At 45.2% G+C, this 24,050-nt stretch overlaps 1 protein-coding gene across 1 annotated transcript in view; it reads right to left on the bottom strand.

Moving 5' to 3' along the window:
- Nucleotides 1–24,050, bottom strand: part of c2cd2 (C2 calcium dependent domain containing 2) — a 62,296-nt gene that overhangs the window by 18,788 nt on the left and 19,458 nt on the right. The window contains exons 3-7 of the mRNA XM_078233019.1: nucleotides 21,543–21,662; nucleotides 11,529–11,627; nucleotides 8,186–8,302; nucleotides 4,319–4,460; nucleotides 1,146–1,254 (exon numbers count right to left, since the gene is read on the bottom strand). Of these exons, the coding sequence (XP_078089145.1) occupies nucleotides 1,146–1,254; nucleotides 4,319–4,460; nucleotides 8,186–8,302; nucleotides 11,529–11,627; nucleotides 21,543–21,662 (587 nt within the window). The remainder of the gene's footprint in view (nucleotides 1–1,145; nucleotides 1,255–4,318; nucleotides 4,461–8,185; nucleotides 8,303–11,528; nucleotides 11,628–21,542; nucleotides 21,663–24,050) is intronic.

Raw genomic sequence — 24,050 nt, forward strand, 5'->3', positions numbered from 1 at the left:
AGGTCACAGGATTGGAAAAATACCAGGAGGAAAGTATTTTGCAGGGATATGGAAGAGAGTATGAGAGTGGATCACGTGACGGGCTCTACCAAAGAGCCAACACAGCCACAATGGGCTGACTGTGGCCTCCTCCTGTGCTTCATCATTCTATGGTTCAAAATGCCAGATCAAGAAGGCAAGCAAAGAAATTTAGGGCACAAAACTGACTTCTTGACCATCTTATCTACCCGTGTTGCCACTTTCAGGGATCCGTGGACCTGTACACCAGATCCTTCTGTATGTCAATGCTCCAAAGGGTTCTGCCATTTACTGTATAATTCACACCTGAATGTGATCTTCCAAAATGCATCACCTTGCATCTGTCTGGATTAAACTCCATTTGCCATTTCTCTGCCCAAGTCTGCAACCTATCTATATCCTACTGTATCCTTTGACCATCCTTGTCACGATCTGCAACTCCACCAATTTTTGTATCATCTGCAAACTTACTCATCAGATCACCTACATTTTCCTCCAGATCATTTATATATACTACAAACAACAGAGTCCCAGAACTGATGTCTAGAACACCACTAGTTACTGATCTCCGTTCTGAAAAGCACCCTTCCATCGCTACTCTATCTTCTATGACCAAGGAAGTTCTGTATCCATCTAGCCAGCAGACGCAGATACCTGCATAAAACTACATCAAGTTTTATGTGGTGGGTTTTTCTGAGATGAGTTATTAGTAATTTGAACGCACCCTGGACATTCTCTCTTCCGTCGGGAAAAAGATACAAAAGTCTGAGGTCACGTACCAATCGACTCAAGAACAGCTTCTTCCCTGTTGTCATCAGACTTTTGAATAGACTTACCTCGCAATACAGTAAGTACGTTGATCTTTCTCTACACCCTAGCTATGACTGTAACACTACATTCTGCAGTCTCTCCTTTCCTTCTCTATAGACGGTATGCTGTGTCTTGTATAGCGCGCAAAAAACAATACTTTTCACTGTACACCAATACATGTGAGAATATTAAATCAAATCCAAAAAAAAAAGCACCTTTTGGAACTCAACGAAACTCAGGAGCCAAATGTCCACAACAAGAAATGCAAAACAGCGAGAAATAACTCTGTTTAAGACAAAGGAAATCACCATACTCACAACACAAACTGCTGGTCCCACAAGGGGTTGCAAATGCTGTTCATCACTGAGCTAGTGGCTTTTTGCACTGGGTTGTCCAACTCCACAACACAGTACGGATGAATACTCTCTGACGATACAAAACACATCCAGAACATTAAATTTAATTGCACGTGCAGTGGCTCGGAAACAAACTATTTCATACAACTGCTGCATGGAATTAATACAGTAAGAGTTTTAACAACACCAGATTAAAGTCCAACAGGTTTATTTGTTTAACCTGGTGTTGTTAAAACTCTTATTGTTTTTACCCCAGTCCAACGTCGGCATCTCCACATCATGGAATTAATATTACATGAGAACAGAATTTTATGTAAATAAATTATGAACTGTTCATTGAACTCATGTAGCACACCCTCAGTTATATTGGCCAAAAATACCTACTGAAGGAGGCACACGATGAAGGCGAACCAGATCGAGGGGTTCTTGGTTTGGTTATTGGTCAGTGAGACGCACACCCTACTCTGTCGTTAGAATTTTCTGAAATAGCCGATAGGTCGCGTTTCCACACCTGCAGCACGCAAGCTGTGGTTCTCTGGCACTTCACGAGCATTCCCGTACCTTATATCCAGCACAGCCTCAGAGTCAACCTTATTTACCTTGTTATTTAATTTTGTTTTTCAATCGCTCTTCACTATTATGTCTTGAACGAGAAGAATCTTATTCTCCCGGCTTCACGTGTCCCCTATTCACTGCATTAAGGCTCCAAGTGTTTACTCCAAAAGCCGGCAGGATCTGGAATCTGGCACGGACTCTTCCCGAAGTAGCCCCGTTTTGAGGCACGGTGGCACAGTGGTTCACACAGCTGCCTCACAGTATCAGGGTCCCAGGTTCAAATCCGGCCTCGGGTCTGTATGGAGTTTGCACGTTCTCCCCGTGTCTGAATGGGTTTCCTCCGGGTGCTTCGGTTTCCTCCCATAGTGCAAAGATGTGCGGGTTAGGTTGATTGGCTATGCTAAATTGCTCCTTAGTGTCAGGGGCATCAACAGGATATATGAGTGGCATTACGGGAATAGGGCCTGGGTGGGATTGTGGTCGGTACAGACTCGATGGGCCGAATGGCCTCCTTCTGTACTGTAGGGATTCTATGACTCTATGAGGCACTATACCTGTAAAAGCGATTCTACTAAATGGTATTTGTTGCCAAGTTCAAGAATCTTCTCCTCAACCCCGCCTACTCTGATGAAGAGACAAACGGACTCAAAATGTTGAGCCTGTTTTTTTTCTCCACAGATGCTGCCAGACCTGCTGAGTTTTTCCCACATTTTGTTCTGGTTTCTCTCTGTACCTGTTTTCCTCTTTGTGACACTCCTTAATAGCTACCTCACCAACCTGGATTATCTCCTTGCGTATCACAGTGTCAAACTTTGCTCAATAATGTTCCAGCAAAAACTATGGGATGATTAGAAAATAGAAAAGCTACAGCACAAACAGGCCCTTCGGCCCACAAGTTGCGCCGAACATGTCCCTACCTACTGGGCTTACCTATAACCCTCTATCTTAGTAACTTCCATGAACTTATCCAAAAGTCTCTTAAAAGACCCTATCGAATCCGCCTCCACCACCACTACCGGCAGCCGATTCCACGCACCCACCACCCTCTGAGTGAAAGACTTACCCCTAACATCTCCTCTGTACCTACTCCCCAGCACCCTAAACCTGTGACCTCTTGTGGCAACCATCTCAGCCCTGGGTAAAAGCCTCTGAGAATCCACTCTATCAATACCTCTCAACATCTTATACACCTCCACCAGGTCACCTCTCATCCTTCGCCTCTCCAAGGAGAAAAGACCTAGCTCTCTCAACCTATGCTCAAGGCATGCCACCTAATCCTGGTTTGGAGGGTAGGTCTTATGCGGAAAGGTTGAGGGAGCTAGGGCTGTTCTCTCTGGAGCGGAGGAGGCTGAGGGGAGACTTAATAGAGGTTTATAAAATGATGAAGGGGATAGATAGAGTGAATGTTCAAAGACTATTTCCTCGGGTGGATGGAGCTATTACAAGGGGGCATAACTATAGGGTTCGTGGTGGGAGATATAGGAAGGATATCAGAGGTAGGTTCTTTACGCAGAGAGTGGTTGGGGTGTGGAATGGACTGCCTGCAGTGATAGTGGAGTCAGACACTTTAGGAACATTTAAGCGGTTATTGGATAGGCACATGGAGCACACCAGGATGATAGGGAGTGGGATAGCTTGATCTTGGTTTCAGATAAAGCTCGGCACAACATTGTGGGCCGAAGGGCCTGTTCTGTGCTGTACTGTTCTATGTTCTCTATGTTCTAATCCAGGCAACATCCTTGTAAATCTCCTCTGCGCCCTTTCTATGGCTTCCACATCCTTCCTGTAATGAGGCGACCAGAACTGGGCACAGTACTCCAGGTGGGGTCTGACCAGGGTCCTATACACCTGCAGCATTATCTCCCGATTTCTAAACTCAATTCCTCTATTGATGAAGGCCAGTATTCCACACGCCTTCTTAACCACAGCCTCTACCTGCGACGCTGCTTTGAACGTCTTATGAACTCGGACCCCAAGATTCTTCTGATCTTCCACACTGCCAAGCGTCTTACCCTTAATATTATATTCTTTCATTAGGTTGAAGGTGCTATATGAATTCAAGTCATAATTGTTTTGTTTAAGTTTATTTATTAGTGTTACAAGTAGGCTTACATTAACACTGCAATGAAGTTACTGTGAAAATCCCCTAGTCACCACAGTCCGGTGCCTGTTCGGGTACATAGAGAGAATTTAGCATGGTCAATGCACCTAACCAGCACGTCTTTCGGACTGTGGGAGGAAACCGGAGCACCTGGAGGAAACCCACGCAGACATGGGGAGAATGTGCAGACTCCACACAGACAATGATCCAAGCTGGGAATCGAGCACAGGTCCCTGGCACTGTGAGGCAGCAGTGGTAACCACTGTGCCACCGTGCCGTGCTGTTGACATAGCTGAACATCCTAGTTCACACATGTTAATAGGGCAACAGGTAACACACAATTTGGAAATGTGGGTGCAGCCACACTGTTGCTGCACTGCAGCTTTTCAGTGAAGTCTAACAGGTTTGTGTTTCACACACTATCCACAGGGTAAGACACCCAACAGCACTCAGATAGCACGTCATTAGGTGTGGTTACCTGCGATATCGGGATCGGCTAGATTGTCCACTTTAATGATCTTCACAAGAAGCTTTCGCTCATGTGCTCTTGGAGGCTTCGGAGGCGAACAAACCTGAGAGTTCAACTCTGCACTCGATAAATTCTGACGAATTGGCAAATTCTAAAGTGAGAGGAGGGAGAAGGAAGAAAGATACACAAAATAAATTAACCCTTCAATTGGTAAATTACACCAGAAATACTGCTGATTAAACCCGAATCATTAATGTCAGTATGCAAAGGAGATACAGTGCTTAACAGTTCACCGAATAATAAAAGCATCCCATCGTCCCGATGACCTGGTGACTGATCTTGAAAGCAAGTGAGTGGTCATGGACATGTGGTGCAGGCAAGATGCAATTAAAGCTGGTGGACATGGAAGATGGGAGCAGGAGGCGGCCATTAGGCCCTTTGAGCCTGCACTGCGTGGATGATTCAGAATCATAGAATTGTTACAGCATGGGGGAGGCCACTTGGCCGGTCACGTCTGCACCGGCTTTCCGGATCAACAATGCACCGACTGCCACTTCCCAGTCTTCCCTCTGTAACCCTGCACACTCTTCCTTTTCAGATAATAATCCAATTCCTTCTCGAATGCCTCAGTTCAACTTGTCTCCACCGCACTTGCAGGCAGTGCTTTCTGGACCTTAACCACGCGCTGCGTGAAAAAGTTTCTCATGTCTCCATTGCTTCCTTTGCCAATTAAGTTAAATCTGTGCCCCCTCACGTTTAACCCTCCCACCAATAGGAACAGTTTCTCCTCATGTACTCTGTCCAGTCCCCTCATGACTTTGAATAATACAATTGAATCTTCTCTCAACTTTCTCTGCTCCAAGGGAGCAGTTCAATTTCTCCAATTTACCTGGATGCTGTAATACATCAGTCCTGGAACCATTCTTGTAAACCTTTGCTGCACCCTCTCCAATGCCATCCCATCCTTCCTAAAGTGTGGTGGCCAGAACTGTATGCAATACTCCAGCAATACACCATACTCCTCATATGGTGAGGCGATGGCCTAGTGGTATTATCGCTAGGCTATTAATCCAGAAACTGAGTTAATGTTCTGGGAACCCGAGTTCGAATCCCGTCACAGCAAATGATGAAATTTAAATTCAATAAAAAATATCTGGAATTAAGAATCTACTGATGGCCATGAAACCATTGTTGGAAAAACCCATCTGGTTTATTAATATTTTAGGGCAGCACAGTGGCAAGCACTGCTGCTTCACAGCTCCAGGGACCTAGGTTCGATTCCCGGCTTGGGCCACTGCGTGTGTGGAGTTTGCACATTCTCCTCGTGTCTGCGTGGGTTTCCTCCGGGTGCTCCGGTTTCCTCCCACAGTCCAAAGATGTGCGGGTTAGGTTGATTGGTCATGCTAAAAATTGCCCCTTGATGTGTAGGTTTGAGGGATTAGCGGGTAAATATGTAGGGATATGGGGGTAGGGTCTGGGTGGGATTGTGGTCGGTGCAGACTCGATGGGCCGAATGGCCTCCTTCTGCACTGTAGGGTTTCTATGATTCGAAACTGGTGTTTTATACAAGTGCAACATAACCATAGTGCTCTTGTACTCTATGCCCCTATTAACAAAGCTTAGGTTACTACACGCTTTAATAACTGCTCCATGCAACCTGTCCTGCCCCCTTCAATGACTTATGCACATCTATACCCAGGTGTTGCACCTTCTTTAGATTTATGACCTTTCGTATTTCAACATGAAAGTATTGTTTCTTTCACACTAAACATAGAAAAGGAAAGGAGAGAGTGCAGAATGTAGTGTTACAGTCATAGCTAGGGTGTAGAGAAAGATCAGCTTAATGCGAGGTAGGTCCATTCAAAGGTCTGACAGCAGTAGGGAAGAAGCTGTTCTTGGGTCGGTTGGTATGTGTCCCGACGGAAGAAGGTGGAAGAGAGTATGTCCGGGGTGCATGGGATCCTTAATTATGCTGGCTGCTTTGCCGAGGCAGCGGGAAGTGTAGACAGAGTCAATGGATGGGAGGCTGGTTTGCGTGATGGATTGGGCTTCATTCACGACCCCTTTGTAATTTCTTGCGGTCTTGTACAGAGCAGGAGCCATACCAAGCTGTGATTCAACTGGAAAGAATGCTTTCAATGGTGCATAGAATTAGTATTCTAAGGAGACGTATTATTTTTCTTTTCGCCTGTTCCACTGCAGGGGTTGTTCAGTTATCCATCAAATACATGAATCTCCCACAAAACCCCAAAATCAGCTTCCTTCCCCTTCATCTTCAGCGCTTTCAACTTGCGCCCAAACTCCCAAAGCTCTTTCTATGACTTATTTGCTCATTAGCTTCACCAAGTGCTCCCTCATCACAAACCCTCACTATTGTTCATCCCCTGTCTTTACACATCACCAAGATCTCAACTGCGAAGAACAATATGGCCACCTCCTGGTCTCCTTTAAACATGCTCCTGTTTATCTTCAGCATCACCACTCTTACCCCAGCTGACTGTGGAAGGGAAAACTAAATCCCCCCCCGCTCCCTCAAATTCACTCAAGACCATCTGCTACTGTTGCCCTGTTCTCTTGCATTGCAAATCACTCAGGTGTTTCCCCACTACGGCCGTTACCCTTCTACACTTCTCACCACAACTCTGCTGTGCCTTTGGCAATCAAAGTAACACACAACTGGCTAAATCATTCATCAATGGATCTGACTTAAACATGAGTCAACATTCTTGGAGCAACAGGAAGGACCGGGCTCATCAACGCTGGATCTCCTACACCCAACCTCCTGGAATACGCACTAACCCCGCAGCTTGGGAAATTACTGATTCACACTGGCTGCCCAGCCAACAATTCAAATTTCAATTCCTCCACGGCCACATCACATTTTATCTCTGCAATGTCCTCCAGCTTTACATTTTCCTGTTGTCCACTCCCAGCCGCCCGGTCTTGTGCAGATCTCCTCTTCTCCCTCACATCCCAACATTGGTGACAAAACTCAATGTCAGGGATCTGGGTTTGATTTCGGCCTTGTGCGGAGTTAGTATGTTCTCCCCGTTTCTGCGTGGGTTTCCTCAGGTGCTCCTGTTTCCTCCCACAGTCCAAAGACGTGCGAGTTGGGTGGATTGGCCATGATAAATTGCCCCTTAGTGTCAGGGGGATTAGCAGGGTAAATGCATGGGGTTATGGGGATAGGGCCTGGGTGGGATTGTGGCTGGTGCAGACCCGATGGGCCGAATGGCCTCCTTCCGTACTGTAGGATTCTATGAAGACATCCTTTGTAAAGGTGCATCACACATAACGGTACCTTGATATGGTATAATCAGGGCTTTGTATAGCTATAACAAAACCTTCTCCCTTTTATATTCTGGTTCTCTGGTTGTGAAGATTATTACATTAGCTTTTAATTATTTATTTGCGCTGAGTGTGCATCTCAGTCAGTTTTTTTGCTTCATCAACAACAGCTTATATTTACATAGCACCTTGAATGTCATGAAGTATCCCTAGTTGTTACAGAGGAACAATGTGAATAAAGTATGACACCTAGCCATATGAGAAGATTCGAAGCCAGATGACCTATAGCTTGGTCTTGAGGTGAGTCTTAAAGGAGAAAAGAGGTTCACCAAATATACGTAAAGAGTGTCAATAATTATGGGTTGGAGATGCATAAAGAGACGTGTTTTGCATGGATATCATCCAGCAGTGTAACCAAGGCACAATTTCACCCACATTCTACACAAGGAACATGAGTCATCGGCAAGTGTGGATCTCAGGAATTCATAACTCCAACGCGTTACGCTGAAACTGCAAAAGCCGAGGGCCTCACAGACAAATATTCGCTTTAGAACACAGACAATGCAGGCTGAAAAACCTCATACTAACCTGACTCTCCTTCAAAGGTGCAGCCTTCATACTCAGCAAGACCATAGGACGGGCAGAAGTTAACATGTCCTGTAACAGCGTACAGATAGTCCCTAGGTATGTCTCCTCTTCACCCACCTAATTCAGATTACCAAACAGAATATGGTTAACATGGCGTATTTAAAGGCCAACACTTTCAGAGTCAGTTCCATCACTTACCCTAAACAGGGCAGCTTTTAGAAGACGCCAGCCAAAGTAGATTAGAATCATAGAATCCCTACAGTGCAGAAGGAGGCCATTCGGCCCATCGAGTCTGCACTGACCACAATCCCACCCAGGTCTTATCCCCATAATCTCATGCATTTAACCGAGCGAGTCTTCCTGACACTAAGGGTCAATTTAGTATGGTCAATCAACCTAACCCGCACATCTTTGGAATGTGGGAGGAAACCAGAGCACCCGGAGAAAACCCACGCAGACATGGGAGAATGTGCAAACGGGAGAATGTGCAAACTCCAAGCGGCACAGGCTTGGAGGGCCGAAGGGCCTGTTTCCTGTGCTGTACTGTTCTTTGTTCTTTGTTCCACACACACAGTGACCCAAGCCAGGAATCGAACCCAGGTCCAGGTCCCCGGCGCTGTGAGGCAGCAGTGCTAACCACTGTGCCACCGTGTCGCCCGATTGATTCCAAGGTATTGCAATCCCATTCAATTTCACCAAACTGACTGGAGTATTGCTATAGACTATGGCTTTAAGAAGTTACTCAATTAAAGGCAATTGAAAACAAAACATTGGCAGCTGTTCTGTATTTTTAGAAGTACATTCATGGCGCCACTGGCTAGGCCAACATTTATTGCCCATCCCTAGTTGTCCTTGAGAAGTGATGGTGGGCTGTCTTGAACTGCTGCAGTCAACGTGGCGTAGGTACCCACACAGGGCTCTTAGGGAAGGAATTCCAGGATTTTGACCCAGCGACAGTGAAGGAACGGTGATATATTTCCAAGTCGAGATGGTGAATGACTTGAAAGGGAAATTCCAGATGGTGGTGTTCCCAAGTATCTGCTGCCCCTGTCCTCCTCGATGGTAGTGGTGGTGGGTTTGGAAGGTGCTGCATAAGGAGCCTTGGTGAGTTGCTGCAGTGCATCTTGTGGATGGTACACATGGCTGCTACTGAGCGTCGGTGGTGGAGGGAGCGAATGTTTATGGATGGGGAGCCAATCAAGTGGACTGCTTTGCCCGGGAGAGTGTCAAGTTATTTGAGTGTTATTGGAGCTGCACTCATCCAGGCAAATGAAGAGTATTCCATTACATTCCTGACTTGTACCTTGCAGATGATGCACAGGATTCACGGAGCCAGGTGAGTTATTCGCTGCAAGAGTGTCTGACCTGCTCTTGTAGCACAGTATTTATATGGCTAGTCCAGTTCTGTTCCTGGTCAATGGCAATCCCCAGGACGTTGATAGTAGCTGATTAAGTGATGGTAATGCCATTGAATGTCAAGGGGCATTGGTTACTCTTCGCTATTCTCATTGAAATAAAGCAAAGCACAGGACAGGGGCGTTTTTAGTTTATGCTTTAAGCATGCACAGCGTAGCGAACAATAAAGTTTATTTATTAGTGTCACAAGTAGGCTTACATTAACAGTGCAATGAAGTTACTGTGAAAATCCCCTAGTCGCCACACTCCATCACCTGTCGGGTACACTGAGGGAGAATTTAGCATGGCCAATGCACATAACCAGCATGTCTTTTGGACTGTGGGAGGAAACCGCAGCACCCGGACGAAACCCTCGAAGACATAGGGAGAACGTGCAAACTCTGCACGGACAGTGACCCAAGCCGGGAATCGAACCCGGGTTTTTGGCGCTGTGAGGCAGCCAGCGCTAACCACTGTGTCACCATGCTACCCTGGAATATCCAGAGTTACCTGTTTTCTTGAAAGTATCAGAGTTGGAAACAGGAATTATTAAACAATCGCTGGCAAATATTCTCTACTTCTAACCTTTATTTTAACAATGATGTGGAGATGCCATTGTTGGACTGAGGTGGGCATGGTAAGAAGTCTCAACACCAGGTTAAAGTCCAACAGGTTTATTTGCAATCATAAGCTTTCGGAGTCACTCACCTGATGAAGGGGCAGCGCTCCGAAAGCTCATGATTGCAAATAAACCTGTTGGACTTTAACCTGGTGTTGTGAGACTTCTTACTGTCATTTTAACAAACTTGAGAATGATACAGGCTTTTCTCTTATAAGTCTGTTCCTCAGAAATAACTATTTGCATGAATGTCATCATTCAAACTCTCACCTCCTGGAACTATAGGTGGCAGATCTGACCAGGTATTGGAAGCATCAGAGGCTTCTGTAACCACTTTGGTCACTTTGTCAAAGGGTCATCTGGACTCGAAATGTCAGCTCTTTTCTCTCCTTACAGATGCTGCCTAACCTGCTGAGATTTTCCAGCATTTTCTCTTTAGGTTTCAGATTCCAGCATCCGCAGTAATTTGCTTTTATTCAAAGGCTTCTGTAAGGCCGGATCGCAACTAAATTGACACTGCACAGCTGTACAAGGCGACCAGCACTCTGTCAGAAATTACTACAGCAGTTTTAACTCCAACCAGAATAGAACACAGCATCCAAGTTTGCCAAGTGGTTTTAGACAGACAGAAACCCGCTGTAGGCTCCTAGCACTTAACATATTCCAGATGATAATGCACAAGTTTTAACAGAAAACTGACCGAACAAATCATTATAATGGCCAAGGGCATTAACCAAATGTTCCCAAGTTTGATTTCTTGGCTGTGACGTCGAGCCGAAGCCTAACTGGAGGGTGATAAATGGCTTCAGTGCCCGTGGCCTTGGTGGGAAGGGTCCACAAGGTTAAGTCGGATTCATATTCTCAATCACTATCCAGTAGTCCCAGTTGGAAAACATGGAGTTGGACAGGACCAGGTTGTCTTTGACCAATGAAAACTTGCATTGGACATTTGCTTTCTACCTTCCAAAAAACAAGATGCCAAAACAGGAAAGTAATAAACATTTAAAGCTGCATGGTAGCACAGTGGTTAGCACTGCTGCCTCATAGCTCCAAGGACTGGAGTTCAATACCCGGCTTGGATCATTGTCTGTGTGGAGTTTGCATGTTCTCCTCCGTGTCTGCGTGGGTTTCCTCCGGGTGCTCCGGTTTCCTCCCACAGTCTGAAAGATGTGCTGGTTAGGGTGCATTGACCCGAACAGGCACCGGAATGTGGCGACTAGGGGAATTTCACAGTAACTTCATTGCAGTGTTAATGTAAGCCTTACTTGTGACTAATAAATAAATTTACTTTCATTTAAAGCAGCAGAAATAAAAACTCAGGTCACTCACCTTTTTCACTCTTGGTGTCACTTTCAAGCTCAGGTTTTGAGGATCCACAAGATTCCATGTGACTTGGACAACGTCAACTTCTCGAATATGAATCTCCAGCTTTGGAAACAGGAAAATTACAAAAGGAAGAATGTTGAACCCTTCGCCCCTATTCCAATTTACTGCTCAGTTAGATTATACACCAGCAGTTTGATATGTTTAGAACATGGCACTAGTGGGTCCAAGTCACATGGTGAGCTTTGCATTGTCTGGATGCTACTTACGTGGTCCTAATCCAAGTCATGAACAACATTCTCTACAACTGTGATTCACCCTTCCACTCATCCTCTCTACAACCTCGGACATGATCAAGCATGCAATCATTCAATGTCCCTCCTCTGCTGCCTTGACTTAGAAGGACTGGCCTCGCTTGGTTCCATTTATAGCACAACCGTCTCCATTAACGGCCACTCCTCCTATCTAAATATGATCCGGGTCCCCCAGATATCCAACCTTGGCAACCTCCATGCTGCTCACTGGCAACATCCCCAGATTTGGCATGGGAGGGCGATGGGGGGAAAAAACAGCTTCTACACATTAAAACATTGCATTTATATAGCAACTTTGATGATCACCAGGTGTCCAAAAGCATCTCAAGTTCTTCTGAAGTGTAGCCACTTGCAGAAATAGTGGCAGCCAATTTGGATGCAACAAACTTCCACAAACGATGATGCAGCAATACCCAACTAATCTGTTTTTTTAAAACATTGATTGAAAGATAAATATTGGCTAGGACATTGAGGATAACTCCCCTGCTCTTCTTCAAAACATTGTCATCTGAGAAGACATACACAGCTTTGATCTGACATCTCATCCACATCCGACATTGCAGCATTGAGGTGCCAGCCTTAATTTTCCAGCTCACGTCCTGGGCTGGGACCTGAAACCATAATATTCCAGTGAGACTACTATCAACTGAATGAGACTTGGCTAACAATACATTTTGCGCTTGACAACCAAGTCTTCGCCTCAAACTTGTGTTCTCTCAGCTCTCACACATTCTCCCACCCTTCAATTCTGACAAAGAGGACTCAAAACGTGAACTCCGCTTTCTCTCCTTACAGACGCTACCAGCCCCACTGAGTTTTTCAAGCATCCCCTGCTTTTGTAACGTTATCCACTTTCCTCTCTTCCCTTCTTTCGAACTATTCTTTTAATACAAACTGCTACCCAACCTCAAATCCACATTCCTCATCTTCTCCGGCAGTCTTTTGATCTATTATTGTCACGTGTATTGGGATACAGTGAAAAGTATTGTTTCTTGTGCGCTATACAGACAAAGCGTATTGCTCATAGAGAAGGAAAGGAGAGAGTGCAGAATGTAGTGTGACAGTCATAGCTAGGGTGTAGAGAAAGATCAGCTTAATATATGGTAGATCCATTCAAAAGTCTGCTGGCAGCAGGGAAGAAGCTGCTCTTGGTTGGTACGTGATCTCAAACTTTTGTATCTTTTTCCCGACGCAAGGTGGTGGAAGAGAGTATGTTCAGGGTGCATGGGGTCCTTAATTATGCTGGCTGCTTTTCCGAGGCAATGGGAAGTGCAGACGGAGTCAATGGATAGGAGGCTGGTTTGCATGATGGACTGGGCTACATTCACAACGCTTTGTACTTTCTTGCAGTTTTGGTCAGAGCTGGAGCCATATCAAGCTGTGACACAACTGGAAATAATGCTTTCTACGGTGCATCTGCAAGAATTGGTGAGTCAGAGCAAACATGCCAAATTTCCTTAGCCTCTTGAGAAAGTAGAGGCATTGGTGGGCTTTCCTAACTATAGTATTGGTGTGGAGGTACCAGGACAGGTTGATGGTGACCTAGACACCTAGAAACCCAAAGCTCTTGACCATTTCCACATCATCCCCGTTGATGCAGACAGGGGCATGTCCTCCACTACGCTTCCTGAAGTTGATGACGATCTCCCTCATTTTACTGACATTGAGGGAGAGGTTATTGTTGTCGCACCCTTTCACTATCTCGGTTTGAGATCTGATCCACTACGGTGGTGTCATTGGCAAACTTGAAAATAGAGTTGGAGCTTGCGTGGTACCTTGACCAAGGGCTTCTGAAAATCCAATTATGCCCTCGCCGCTAAATCTGTCACCTCCTGAAAGAACGTTCATCAGATTTATCAAGAACGATCTACCTTTCTGAAATCCATGTTAGCTGCTTTCAACTACTTGTCCATTCACATCTCTCCACGAATTGTCAGCTGTGGATGTTACCACACTTATTTTTGGAATTCATTGGCTTGGCTACACATTATGTCATTCCATCTGCTCCAATTCTTTGAATTTTTCTCTATTGACAAAAGACAGAAGGCCTTTGGCTGTCCAGCCCCTATGTTCAGGAATAAGTCCCTACGTTTCTGACTAAGCTTCTGATCATCTCCTCCAATACTTCTTTCTTTATGACTCCGTGAAATACTTTTCTTCCTTTCAACCCACAATAGATGCTAGACAAATACCACCTGTTACTGTAAATTTTAAATGTTGAAAGACTGTGTGAAGAGCATGTAAGGAGGTTAAAGGGACATAGGGTAAATGAGTGAGCAACAAATGTGACAAATGGAGGAGTACAGTGTGAGTAAATGTGAAATTGCCCATTTTGACAGGAAGGATAAAAAATCTAAAAGGTGAGAGATTGCAGAGCACAGGAGGCGCCCGAATGCATAAATCACCAAAGGCAGGTACAGCAAATAATTCGGAATTGTTATCATTTATTGTGAGGGGAATTGAACTCAGAAGTAGGGAGGTTATGATTCAGTTGTACAGAGCATTGGTGAGATCACATCTGGAGTATTTTGTACACTATTGGATTCCTTATCCAAAGAAAGATGCAAATGCATTAGAAACATTTATTAAACATTATTAAACTAGAAAGAATGCAGAAAAGATTTACTGGGATGCTACACAGGACTTGATGGTTTGAGTTATGAGAAGAGGCTGGATAGACTGGGACTTTTTACCCTGGAGCGTAGGGGTGATTTTATAGAGGTCTATAAAATACTGAGGGGCACAGATCAGCTACATAGTCAATATCTTTTCCCAAAGGTAAGGTGAGGGGGGAAGAGATACAAAAGGGTCCAGAGGTGCAATTAGAATCCATAGAATCCCGACAGTGCAGAAGGAGGCCATTCGGCCCATCAAGTCTGCACCGGTCACAATCCCTCCCAGACCCAATTCCCGTAACCCCACATATTTCCCTGCTAATCGCCTGACACTAGGGTCAATTTATCATGGCTAATCAACCTAACCCACAGATCTCTGGACTGTGGGAGGAAACTGGAACACCCAGAGCAAACTCTATGCAGACACAGGGAGAATGCGCAAACTTGACACAGTCAGTGACCCGAGGCCGGATTTGAACCTGGGTCCCTGGTGCTGTGAGGCAGCAGTGCTAACCACTGTGCCACCATGCCACTCAGGGGTGCCGCTCAGAGGGTGATGAGTGTCTGGAACAAGCTGCCAGAGGTAGCAGTAGAGGCGGGTACAATTTTGTCTTTTAAAAAGCGTTTAGACAGTTACATGGGTATAGAGGGATATGGGTCAAACGTGGGTAATTGGGACGAGCTTAGTGATAAAAACTGGGCGATATGGACAAGTTGGGCCAAGGGGCCTGTTTCCATGCTGTAAACCTCTGACTCACCTGTGAGAGGTGAGCCTGCTCGGTGCTCATGATCTCACTCCAATCAGGTGCACAGGATGAGGGGGCAACATCAGGTGTGGAGTTCAGCCGGTTCCCTTGTGCTGTCTTCACACCTCTGTGAGAACGGAAAGATCCCACCTCACACCTGGGGGTTGCTGTGAAGGGCAATAGCAAGCTGGATTCTCCTGGGAGATGCTAATCCAGAACGATGACAACCTCATGGAGTTGGTGGCGTGTTTTTAACCTGCTGTCACAGGTCAGGTGTAGCAGCTGAGTTTCCTCAATTGGAGTCAGCTGGAAGTTAATAACTGCCTCGGGGCTCAAACTCAAAACATCTACATCTTCTCTTTCAGAATCTGAAACTTCTCCTCTGGAAGGTAGTGACAAAAACTGATCAGTGCAGCCAGATGACACTGGCTGTCAGTCAGCGTCAACAGGTTTATCAGTTTATTGGCAGTTTACTTACTTTCACTGTCTTCTTCGGTGCAGTGTGGGGAACATGTGGTAGCTTTGGCTTGTTGCTTGCACTTGACAAACTTTCAATTACTTTTGGAAAGCATCTAATTGCTTCCAGTGCCGAAAGCAATCATCCTTTCCTTGCAATTTTAGGCTCAGTTTATTTAGAATTGAAAAGGTGTCTGCGAAGTAAGACAGAGTCAGCATCCAACTTTCATCACCAGAACACAGAGATACGAAAAGCCTGGTATTGAGTTCGCTGAGTTGAAAGGAATTCAGGACTTTCACAGTTCCTCGCGACACCACAAGATCGGGCGGAATTCCTTGCGATGCCAATTCCCCCCTGGCGAAGGAAGCAATGGTTCGAGACAATGTCCTGACCAGCTGTCTCCTTAATCCTTATTACAACTCCGCTATTTTTCCCCAGTCATATTGGCTGCCCCGTCGTTTGTGATTCCGCTGCAATTAGAATCACAGAATCCTCACAGTGCAGAAGGAAGCCATTCGGCCCATCAAGTCTGCATTGTCCACAATCCCACCCAGGCCTCAATCCCATAACCCCATGCATTTACCCTAGCTAGCCCCATTGACACTAAGGGGCAATTCAGCATGGCCAATCCACCTAACCCAGTTGAGCTCTTGCGTGCCAATCACATAACTATTCAACACTTCAAAGATTCATAGATTCATAGAATCCTACAGTGCAGAAGGAAACCATTCGGCCCATCAAGTCTGCACTGACCACAATCCCACCCAGGCCCTATCCCTATAACCCCATGCATTTACCCAGCTAGTCCCCCTGACACTAAGGGGCAATTTAGCTTGGCCAATCCACCTAATTCACACATCTTTGGACCGTGGAAGGAAACCGGAGCACCCGGAGGAAACCCTGCAGGCACAGAGAGAACGCACAGACTCTGCACAGCCAGTGACCCAAGAAGGGAATCGAACCTGGGTCCCTGGCGCTGTGAGGCAGCAGTGCTAACCCACTGTGCTACCATGCCGCCCCTATGCCAGTCGCGCTGGTTGGTAATGTCAAACAGTCCAGCATATCCTCTGCAAGTTCATTGTGACAAACATAAAACTAGCAAGGCTGCACAATCTGTAACGTCTGTACTTTCATCCAGTTGTATTGAGAACTCCCGAGCGAACTTTAAACGAGAAATAAGCTTTACTTCTAAGTTCTCAACTATATCAATAACGTGGCGAGCATTGTGTTATCACTAAGTGGGATAATTTCCAGTTTTTCAGCTGACCTCTCATCTCGGACTGTACGAGCCATGTCTAACGCTGCACAGAAAAATTAATCTCTCTGCAACAGTGTGGGACATTTTCTCTTTGGCCAAGTGGTAAACTACCATGTCAGACGCAAATTGTGCTTTGCCATTGAATGTTAAATTTCCGCTAAGAGCTTGAGCTAATTTCAGTTCTTGCTGCACAAGATCCAAAGATTTGTTCCCGAGATCGCCATGCTTAGTCTTCAGATGTCTTTGTAATTTCAAGGATTTTTGAACTCTCGTTTGCCAGTATTTCCCCACATATAACACACATGGGCTTTGCATTGGCACAATTAACAAAACCGTACCTCAAGAAATCATCGTTATGCTGCTTTGTTCCGGAGTTTAGTTTCTTCTTTGTAGGCCGTTCACCAGAGACGCTGGCGCCCTGTACAGAGCTAACAGTATCGCTACTCTGTCCTGTCGTGGACTTTCCAGATCAGCTCTCTCCAGCAGATTCTGATGTGTGATCCTGGCCAGAGGGTACACTGCCTCTTAGAGTCTCTGGCCGTCTCTTCTCTGTCACCAAATGATCCACGTCCACAGTCTGTCTAGCAAGTGAAAGAAGCTTGCCTCCAAGTGAGTTTGCGCCAAAGGCAAGTACGTACAGGGCGCTTGGTGCCAAGTGTACATGCCGGGAGCGCTGACCTGCTCATTACTGCCTCTTATAGCTGGAGACGACAATTAATTATGTTTATTTCAACACGCTGCACAGAAGTTGGCTTCTCCATCGAGAAGATGTTACAAAATCTCTTCTACTTCTCCTGTTCGAGACAGGCACCCAATGGTCTCAGTGCTTCACTCTCGCCATCACCTGTGGCTCATAAACATAATTTCCAATGGAGTAAAGAATTGAGGCAATGGGGTTTGGCCACATTTAGCGTAGTATGCAGCTGTTGGTGTCTACATCAGGCAATCTTTGGGGAACACCACAACCCTTTTTACACCCGCCCATGACCCATCCACGGGTCGCGAACCCCACTTTGAAAAAGTCTTGTATAGAAGAGTAGGTGGTGACTTGACTGAAACCTTTTAAGATGTTGATGGCATTGACAGGATGGATGTAGAGAGGATGTTTCCTCTTGTCAGAGAATCTAGAACCTAAAAATAAGGGGGTTGCTCATTTAAGATGGAGATGAGGAGGGTCGCGAGTCTCTGGAACTCTCTTCTTCAAAAGGAAGTGGAAGCAGAATCTTTGAATGTTTTTAAGGCAGCGCGAGATAGATTCTTGATTAACCAGGGGGTGAAAGGTTATCGGGAGTGGGGTTGAAGTTACAATCAGATCAGCCAGATTTTATTGAATGGTGGGCGGCACAGGTTCGAGAGGCTGAGTGGCCTCCTAATTCGTATGTTCGTAGTTATACTGTAGCTGGTGTCAGCCAAAACAAAATACCACCTTCTGGACATCTCATAACGTGAACATTTAAAATCTCATCACAGCAACACAGGAGCCTCAGTTTCCTCCCATTTCACCCGGCCACTTCTCCACATATGTAAACTCCCCTTACGTATGCTCCCGATCAAGTAGCGATACGTGGCAACTGAATTTCTATCTGCCCAAACTGAAACCTCTGGAGGATCGCAACGGAATTTTGGAACAAATAAGTACCACTGTTCTTATCTTTCCAACAGAGCACAGAGGAGCTCTGGGGTGGTGCGATGGCACAGTGGTTAGCACTGCTGCCTCACAGCGCCAGGGACCCGGGTTCGATTCCCGGCTTGGATCACTGTCTGTGCAGAGTTTGCACATTCTCCCTGCGTCTGCATGGGTTTCCTCCGGATGCTCCGGTTTTCTCCCACACTCCAAAGATGTACAAGTTAGGTGAATTGGCCATGTTAAATTTCCCCTTAGTGTCAGGGGGACTAGCTTGGGTAAATGCATGAGGTTATGGGGATAGGGCCTGGGTGGGATTTTGGTCGGTGCAGACTCGATGGGCCGAATGGCCTCCTTCTGCACCGTAGGGATTCTATGCTTATGGGCTTTGCCCAGTTTAAACATTAGAGGGGGAGGGAATTACTTTCCAAGTATATTTCCCACTATCCTCAAAGAGGGATAAACACTGAAAATTCCAAGTTATTGATGAAAAGTGGTGAAATTTTTCTTAAGTCAAGCCTGCCAACTTTTCGCTAATTAACAAATTGCCATCAAATAATACAGCATAGCCCTGCAATTTCCATTGCTGGCTAATTAATTGTGAAGCAAAACAGAGATGTTATCCTCTTGGCTTTTCTTTTTGAAGCGAATGGAAGTGGCTTTATAGCCCACGGAACTATGTCCTTGCTTAAGAAACGGAACCCTGCTCAGTGCATCGGAGATCAATTTAACCAACGCCAAGTAAATCATAGAAATCATAGAATCCCTACAGTACAGAAAGAGGCCATTCGGCCCATCGAGTCTGCACCGACCACAATCCCACCCAGGCCCCACTCTCACATCCCTACATATTTTACCCACTAATCCCTCTAACCTACGCATCTCAGGACACCAAGGGCAATTTTTAGCATGGCCAATCAACCTAACCCGCACATCTTTGGACTGTGGGAGGAAACCAGAGCACCCGGAGGAAACCCACGCAGACATGAGGGAGAATGTGCAAACTCCATACAGACAGTGACCCAAGCCGGGAATCGAACCCAGATCCCTGGAGCTGTGAAGCAGCAGTGCTAACCACTGTGCGACCGTGCCGCCTCAGTAGTGGAAATGTGAACAAACTCCAGGGACTGGGGAAGTATTCCCCGGAAATCGTACATCAGCTAGCTCAACATCAGTAGGGGAAAAGAAATTGTACAACTGGAATATATATAATGAAGGAATTCAGAAGCATCCAGCAATAACAGAGACAAGAAATCGCAGTCAATTTACGTTTGTGTGAAGACAGCCTTAGGTTAGAAACGCACCGGGATTCTCGGGGGATAGAATGGAGTTAGCGGATTAGGGCGATGCAGTTGGTTTTATGAATCTGGGACACTGAACAGGAGAGAAACAAGTAAAACAAAAAGTCAAGAGGAGGTCATAACTGGAAAGTAGCAGCAATTTAACTGTAACTAACTGGAGTGCAATCAGCAACAGAGAGTAATGTAAGCAAAATGCTCAATAGCCTCGTTGGAGAATTTTCATACTGTGTTTACAATAAATGGTGCAAAATCCTGTATAAAATAAGCCAAATCGAAGAGAGCCGCCTCCACAAAGTCTCTGAAGCAATAGATGTGTATACGCTCCACTAAAACAGACATGTATGAACGTACAAACTAGGAGCAGGAGTAGGCCGTTCGGGCTCCTATGCCATGCAATAAGATCGTGGCTGATCTGATTAAGGCCTCAACTCCACATTCCGCCCAGCTCTCAATAACCTTTGACTCCCTTGTTAGTCAAGAATCTATCTACCTCTGCCTTGAAAATATTTAAGACCCTACCTCCACCACTTTCTGGGGAAAGAAGTTCCAAAGGCTCACAGCCTTCAGAGAAAAAAATTCTTCTCAACTCTGTCATAAACTGGAGACACTTTATTTTTAAACTGTGCCCCTTAGTTCTGGCCTCTTCCACAAGGGGAAACACCCTTACAGCATCCGCCCTGTCAAGTCCCCTCAGGATCTTTCAAGATGATCAACTCTCAATCTTCTAAACTCCAATGGATACAGGCCCAGCTTGTTCAACCTTTTCTCATACGACAACCACCTCCCTCCCCAGGTATCAGTCAAGTGAATCTTCTCTGAATTGCTTGGAACGCATTTATCTAATTTCTTAAGTAACAAGACCTAATTTGTACACAGTACTCCAGATGTGGTCCCATCAACTGAAGCAAAACATCTGTACCTTTAAATTTCATTCTCATTACAATAAATGACAACATTCAAATTTGCCTTCCGAGAGCAATGGGATTCTATTGCCCAACACATTATGGTGCAGGAGGCCATTGTAATCACACACGATCATTCCACAGGTCAGACAACATACCGGGAGGTCAGATCAGGCCAATGACATGTGACGGCCTTCTCCTGACAGGAATCCAGGCTTGTACATTGCTGCTTGGAACTTAAGAGTCTAACCTGGCCACATCGCAATTAAAAACCCGCCACTCAATTTGCCTCTCCTACCAACTAATTATGATGGGGAGATGCCGGCGTTGGACTGGGGTGGTCACAGTAAGAAGTCTCACAACACCAGGGTAAAGTCCAACAGGTTTATTTGGAATCACGAGCTTTCGGAGCGCTGCTCCCTCATCAGGTGAGTCTCAGCTGAGGAAAGGGCAGTGCTCCGAAAGCTCGTGATTTCAAATAAGCCTGTTGGACTTTACCCTGGTTCTATCAACTAATTAGATTCGGTTCCCAATGGAAAACAGCTCAGAGCTGCACAATTCGAACATTTATAATCACAATGGAAAGAAGCCAAATTAAATTTTGCTTTTGCCAATCCATCTCAGCACATCAATGCTGTTTTGTGGAAAGCCACATGAATGCAGGGGCAATGGAAGAGAAAGAGAGACAGACATGCAAATGAAGAATTTTGTACTTAAAGAGGCTGCGTAAGTGAAATCTGAAATTTCACAGTGTTGGGCAATGTTTGAAATAAGAGTTTTTCGTGATTCTTCCCATATTTTACCTGAAAATGAAGTGGCGACACTTGGATATGAAAAGATTCCAGCGCCATGGCAACGGGCGAGTCCCGGATCACACTGATTGTAAACTGCGCGTACTTTCCAGTCACATGGCATCCAAAAACCTAAAACCAAATCCACAACAAGCCTTAATGCAGAGATTACACCACTTCCCATCAATTGGCATATAACACAGTTTCACTCACACCAGAAGCATTTGGCAGTACGAGACCAGCAGCTCATGAATTCCTATTTTATTAGCCCAAAATTGTTGTATGACATATTTCGCTTTTGAAAGCAAACCCAATTAGCTTCCTTTTCATTCAACTGCAGGTACAAACTCACGCTGGTGTTAGCTCCCACAGGTGCCTGGCATCCTCTGATCATTCTCTTAAGTAGCCATTCCTCGTGCAAGCCAAGACAGCAAGCCTAGTGGAAAATGGGGTGCAGCTAGCAGGAGCAGAAACTTTGCACGGTTTCCTTCTCCTTAGCTAACCAAGACCTTGGCGCACAGAGCACAATTTCTAAATTTGCGGATGATACACAACTCAGTTGTGGACTGTGAGCAGGATAGTGCAGTGGGTTTCCTCCGGGTGCTCATTTCCTCCTACAGTCCGAAAGACATGCTGGTTAGGTGCATTGGCCATGCTAAATTTTCCCTCAGTGTACCTGAACAGGTGCCGGAGTGTGGCGACTGGGGGATTTTCACAGAAGCTTCATTGCAGTGTTAATGTAAGCTTACTTGTGACACTAATAAACAAAAAAACTTCAAAAGAACATAGGCAAGTTGGTAGGATGGGCAGACAAGTAGCAGATGAAATTCGATACAACGAAGTGTGAAGTGACTGAAAGGGTACAATTCTAAAGGGGGAGCAGAGAGAATGGGGTGCATAAGTGATTGAAGGTGCCAGTACAGATTGAGAGCACGGTTAGTAAAGAATACAGCACCTTGGGTTTTATTAAAAGAGGCATCGTGTACTAGGGCAAGGAGGTTTTGTTGAACTTTTAAAACACTGGCTCAGCTTCAACTGGAGCAACTGATCCAGTATTGGGCATTACACTCAAGGAAAGATGTGAAGTCATTGGAGAGAGAGTGCAGAAAAGATTCACGAGAATGCTTCCAGGTGTGTTTTCTCGAACAGTATGTAATGGAACCTACGCGGGAGCAAGCTATCCTAGATCTGGTCTTGTATAATGATGTGGAGATGCCGGCGTTGGACTGGGGTAAACACAGTAAGAAGTTTAACAACACCAGGTTAAAGTCCAACAGGTTTATTTGGTAGCAAAAGGGTGTGGCTTTTGCTACCAAATAAACCTGTTGGACTTTAACCTGGTGTTGTTAAACTTCTTACCTTGTATAATGAGACAGGAATAATTACTGACCTCACAGTTAGGGATCCTCTCGGAAGGAGCGATCGCAGTATGGTTGGATTTAAAATACAGATGGAGCGCGAGAAGGTAAAATCCAACACCAGTGTCTTGTGCTTAAACAAAGGAGATGACAATGAGATGAGGGAGGAGTTGGCCAAGGTAGACTGGGAGCAAAAACTTTATGGTGGGACAATTGAGGAACAACGGAGGACTTTCAAAGTGATTTTTCACAGTGCTCAGTGTACTAGTGATAAGGAAGGACTGTAAAAAACAGGGATAATCAGCTATGGATATCTAAGGAAATAAAAGAGGGTAGGTTATGAGAGTAAACTAACTCAATATAAAAACAGATAGCAAACAGTTCTAATAAATATATAAAGTGAAAAAAAAGAGTGGCCAAGGTAAACATTAGTCCTTTAGAGGATGAGTTGGGGGATTTAATAATGGAAGTGAGGAAATGGGCGAGGCATTGAACAGGTATTTTGTGTCGGTCTTCACAGTGGAAGACACAAATAACATACCAAAAATTGATGACAAGGAGGCCATGGCAGGTGAGGACCTCGGCAGACTGGGAGAAAAAAACTTTATGGTGGAACAATTGAGGAACAGTGAAGTACTTTCAAAGTGATTTTTCACAGTGCTCAGCAAAAGTGATAAGGAAGGACTGTAAAAGAAAGGGATAATCAGCTATGGATATCGAAGGAAATAAAGGAGGGTAGATTATAAGAATAAACTAACTCAGAATATAAAAACAGATAGCAAACAGTTCTATAAATATATAAGCAATCATTATCACTAAAGAGGTAGTGTTGGGCAAGTCTTCAGGCCCTGATGGAATGCATCCCAGGGCGCTAAAAGAGATGGCGGGAGAAATAGCAAATGCATTGTGGTAATTTACCAAAATTCGCTGGACTCTGGGGCAGTTCCGGCAGATTGGAAAACAGCAAATGTGACGCCATTGTTTAAAAAAGGAGGTAGACAAAAGATGGGTAACTATAGGCCGGTTAGCTTAACTTCTGTAGTAGGGAAAATGCTTGAATCTATCATCAAGGAAGAAATAGCGAGACATCTGGATATAAATTGTCCCATTGGGAAGACGCAGCTGGGTTCATGAAAGGCAGGTCATGTTTAACTAATTTACT

Source organism: Mustelus asterias, chromosome 17 (genome assembly GCF_964213995.1).
Source record: "Mustelus asterias chromosome 17, sMusAst1.hap1.1, whole genome shotgun sequence".
Lineage (NCBI taxonomy): Eukaryota > Metazoa > Chordata > Chondrichthyes > Carcharhiniformes > Triakidae > Mustelus > Mustelus asterias.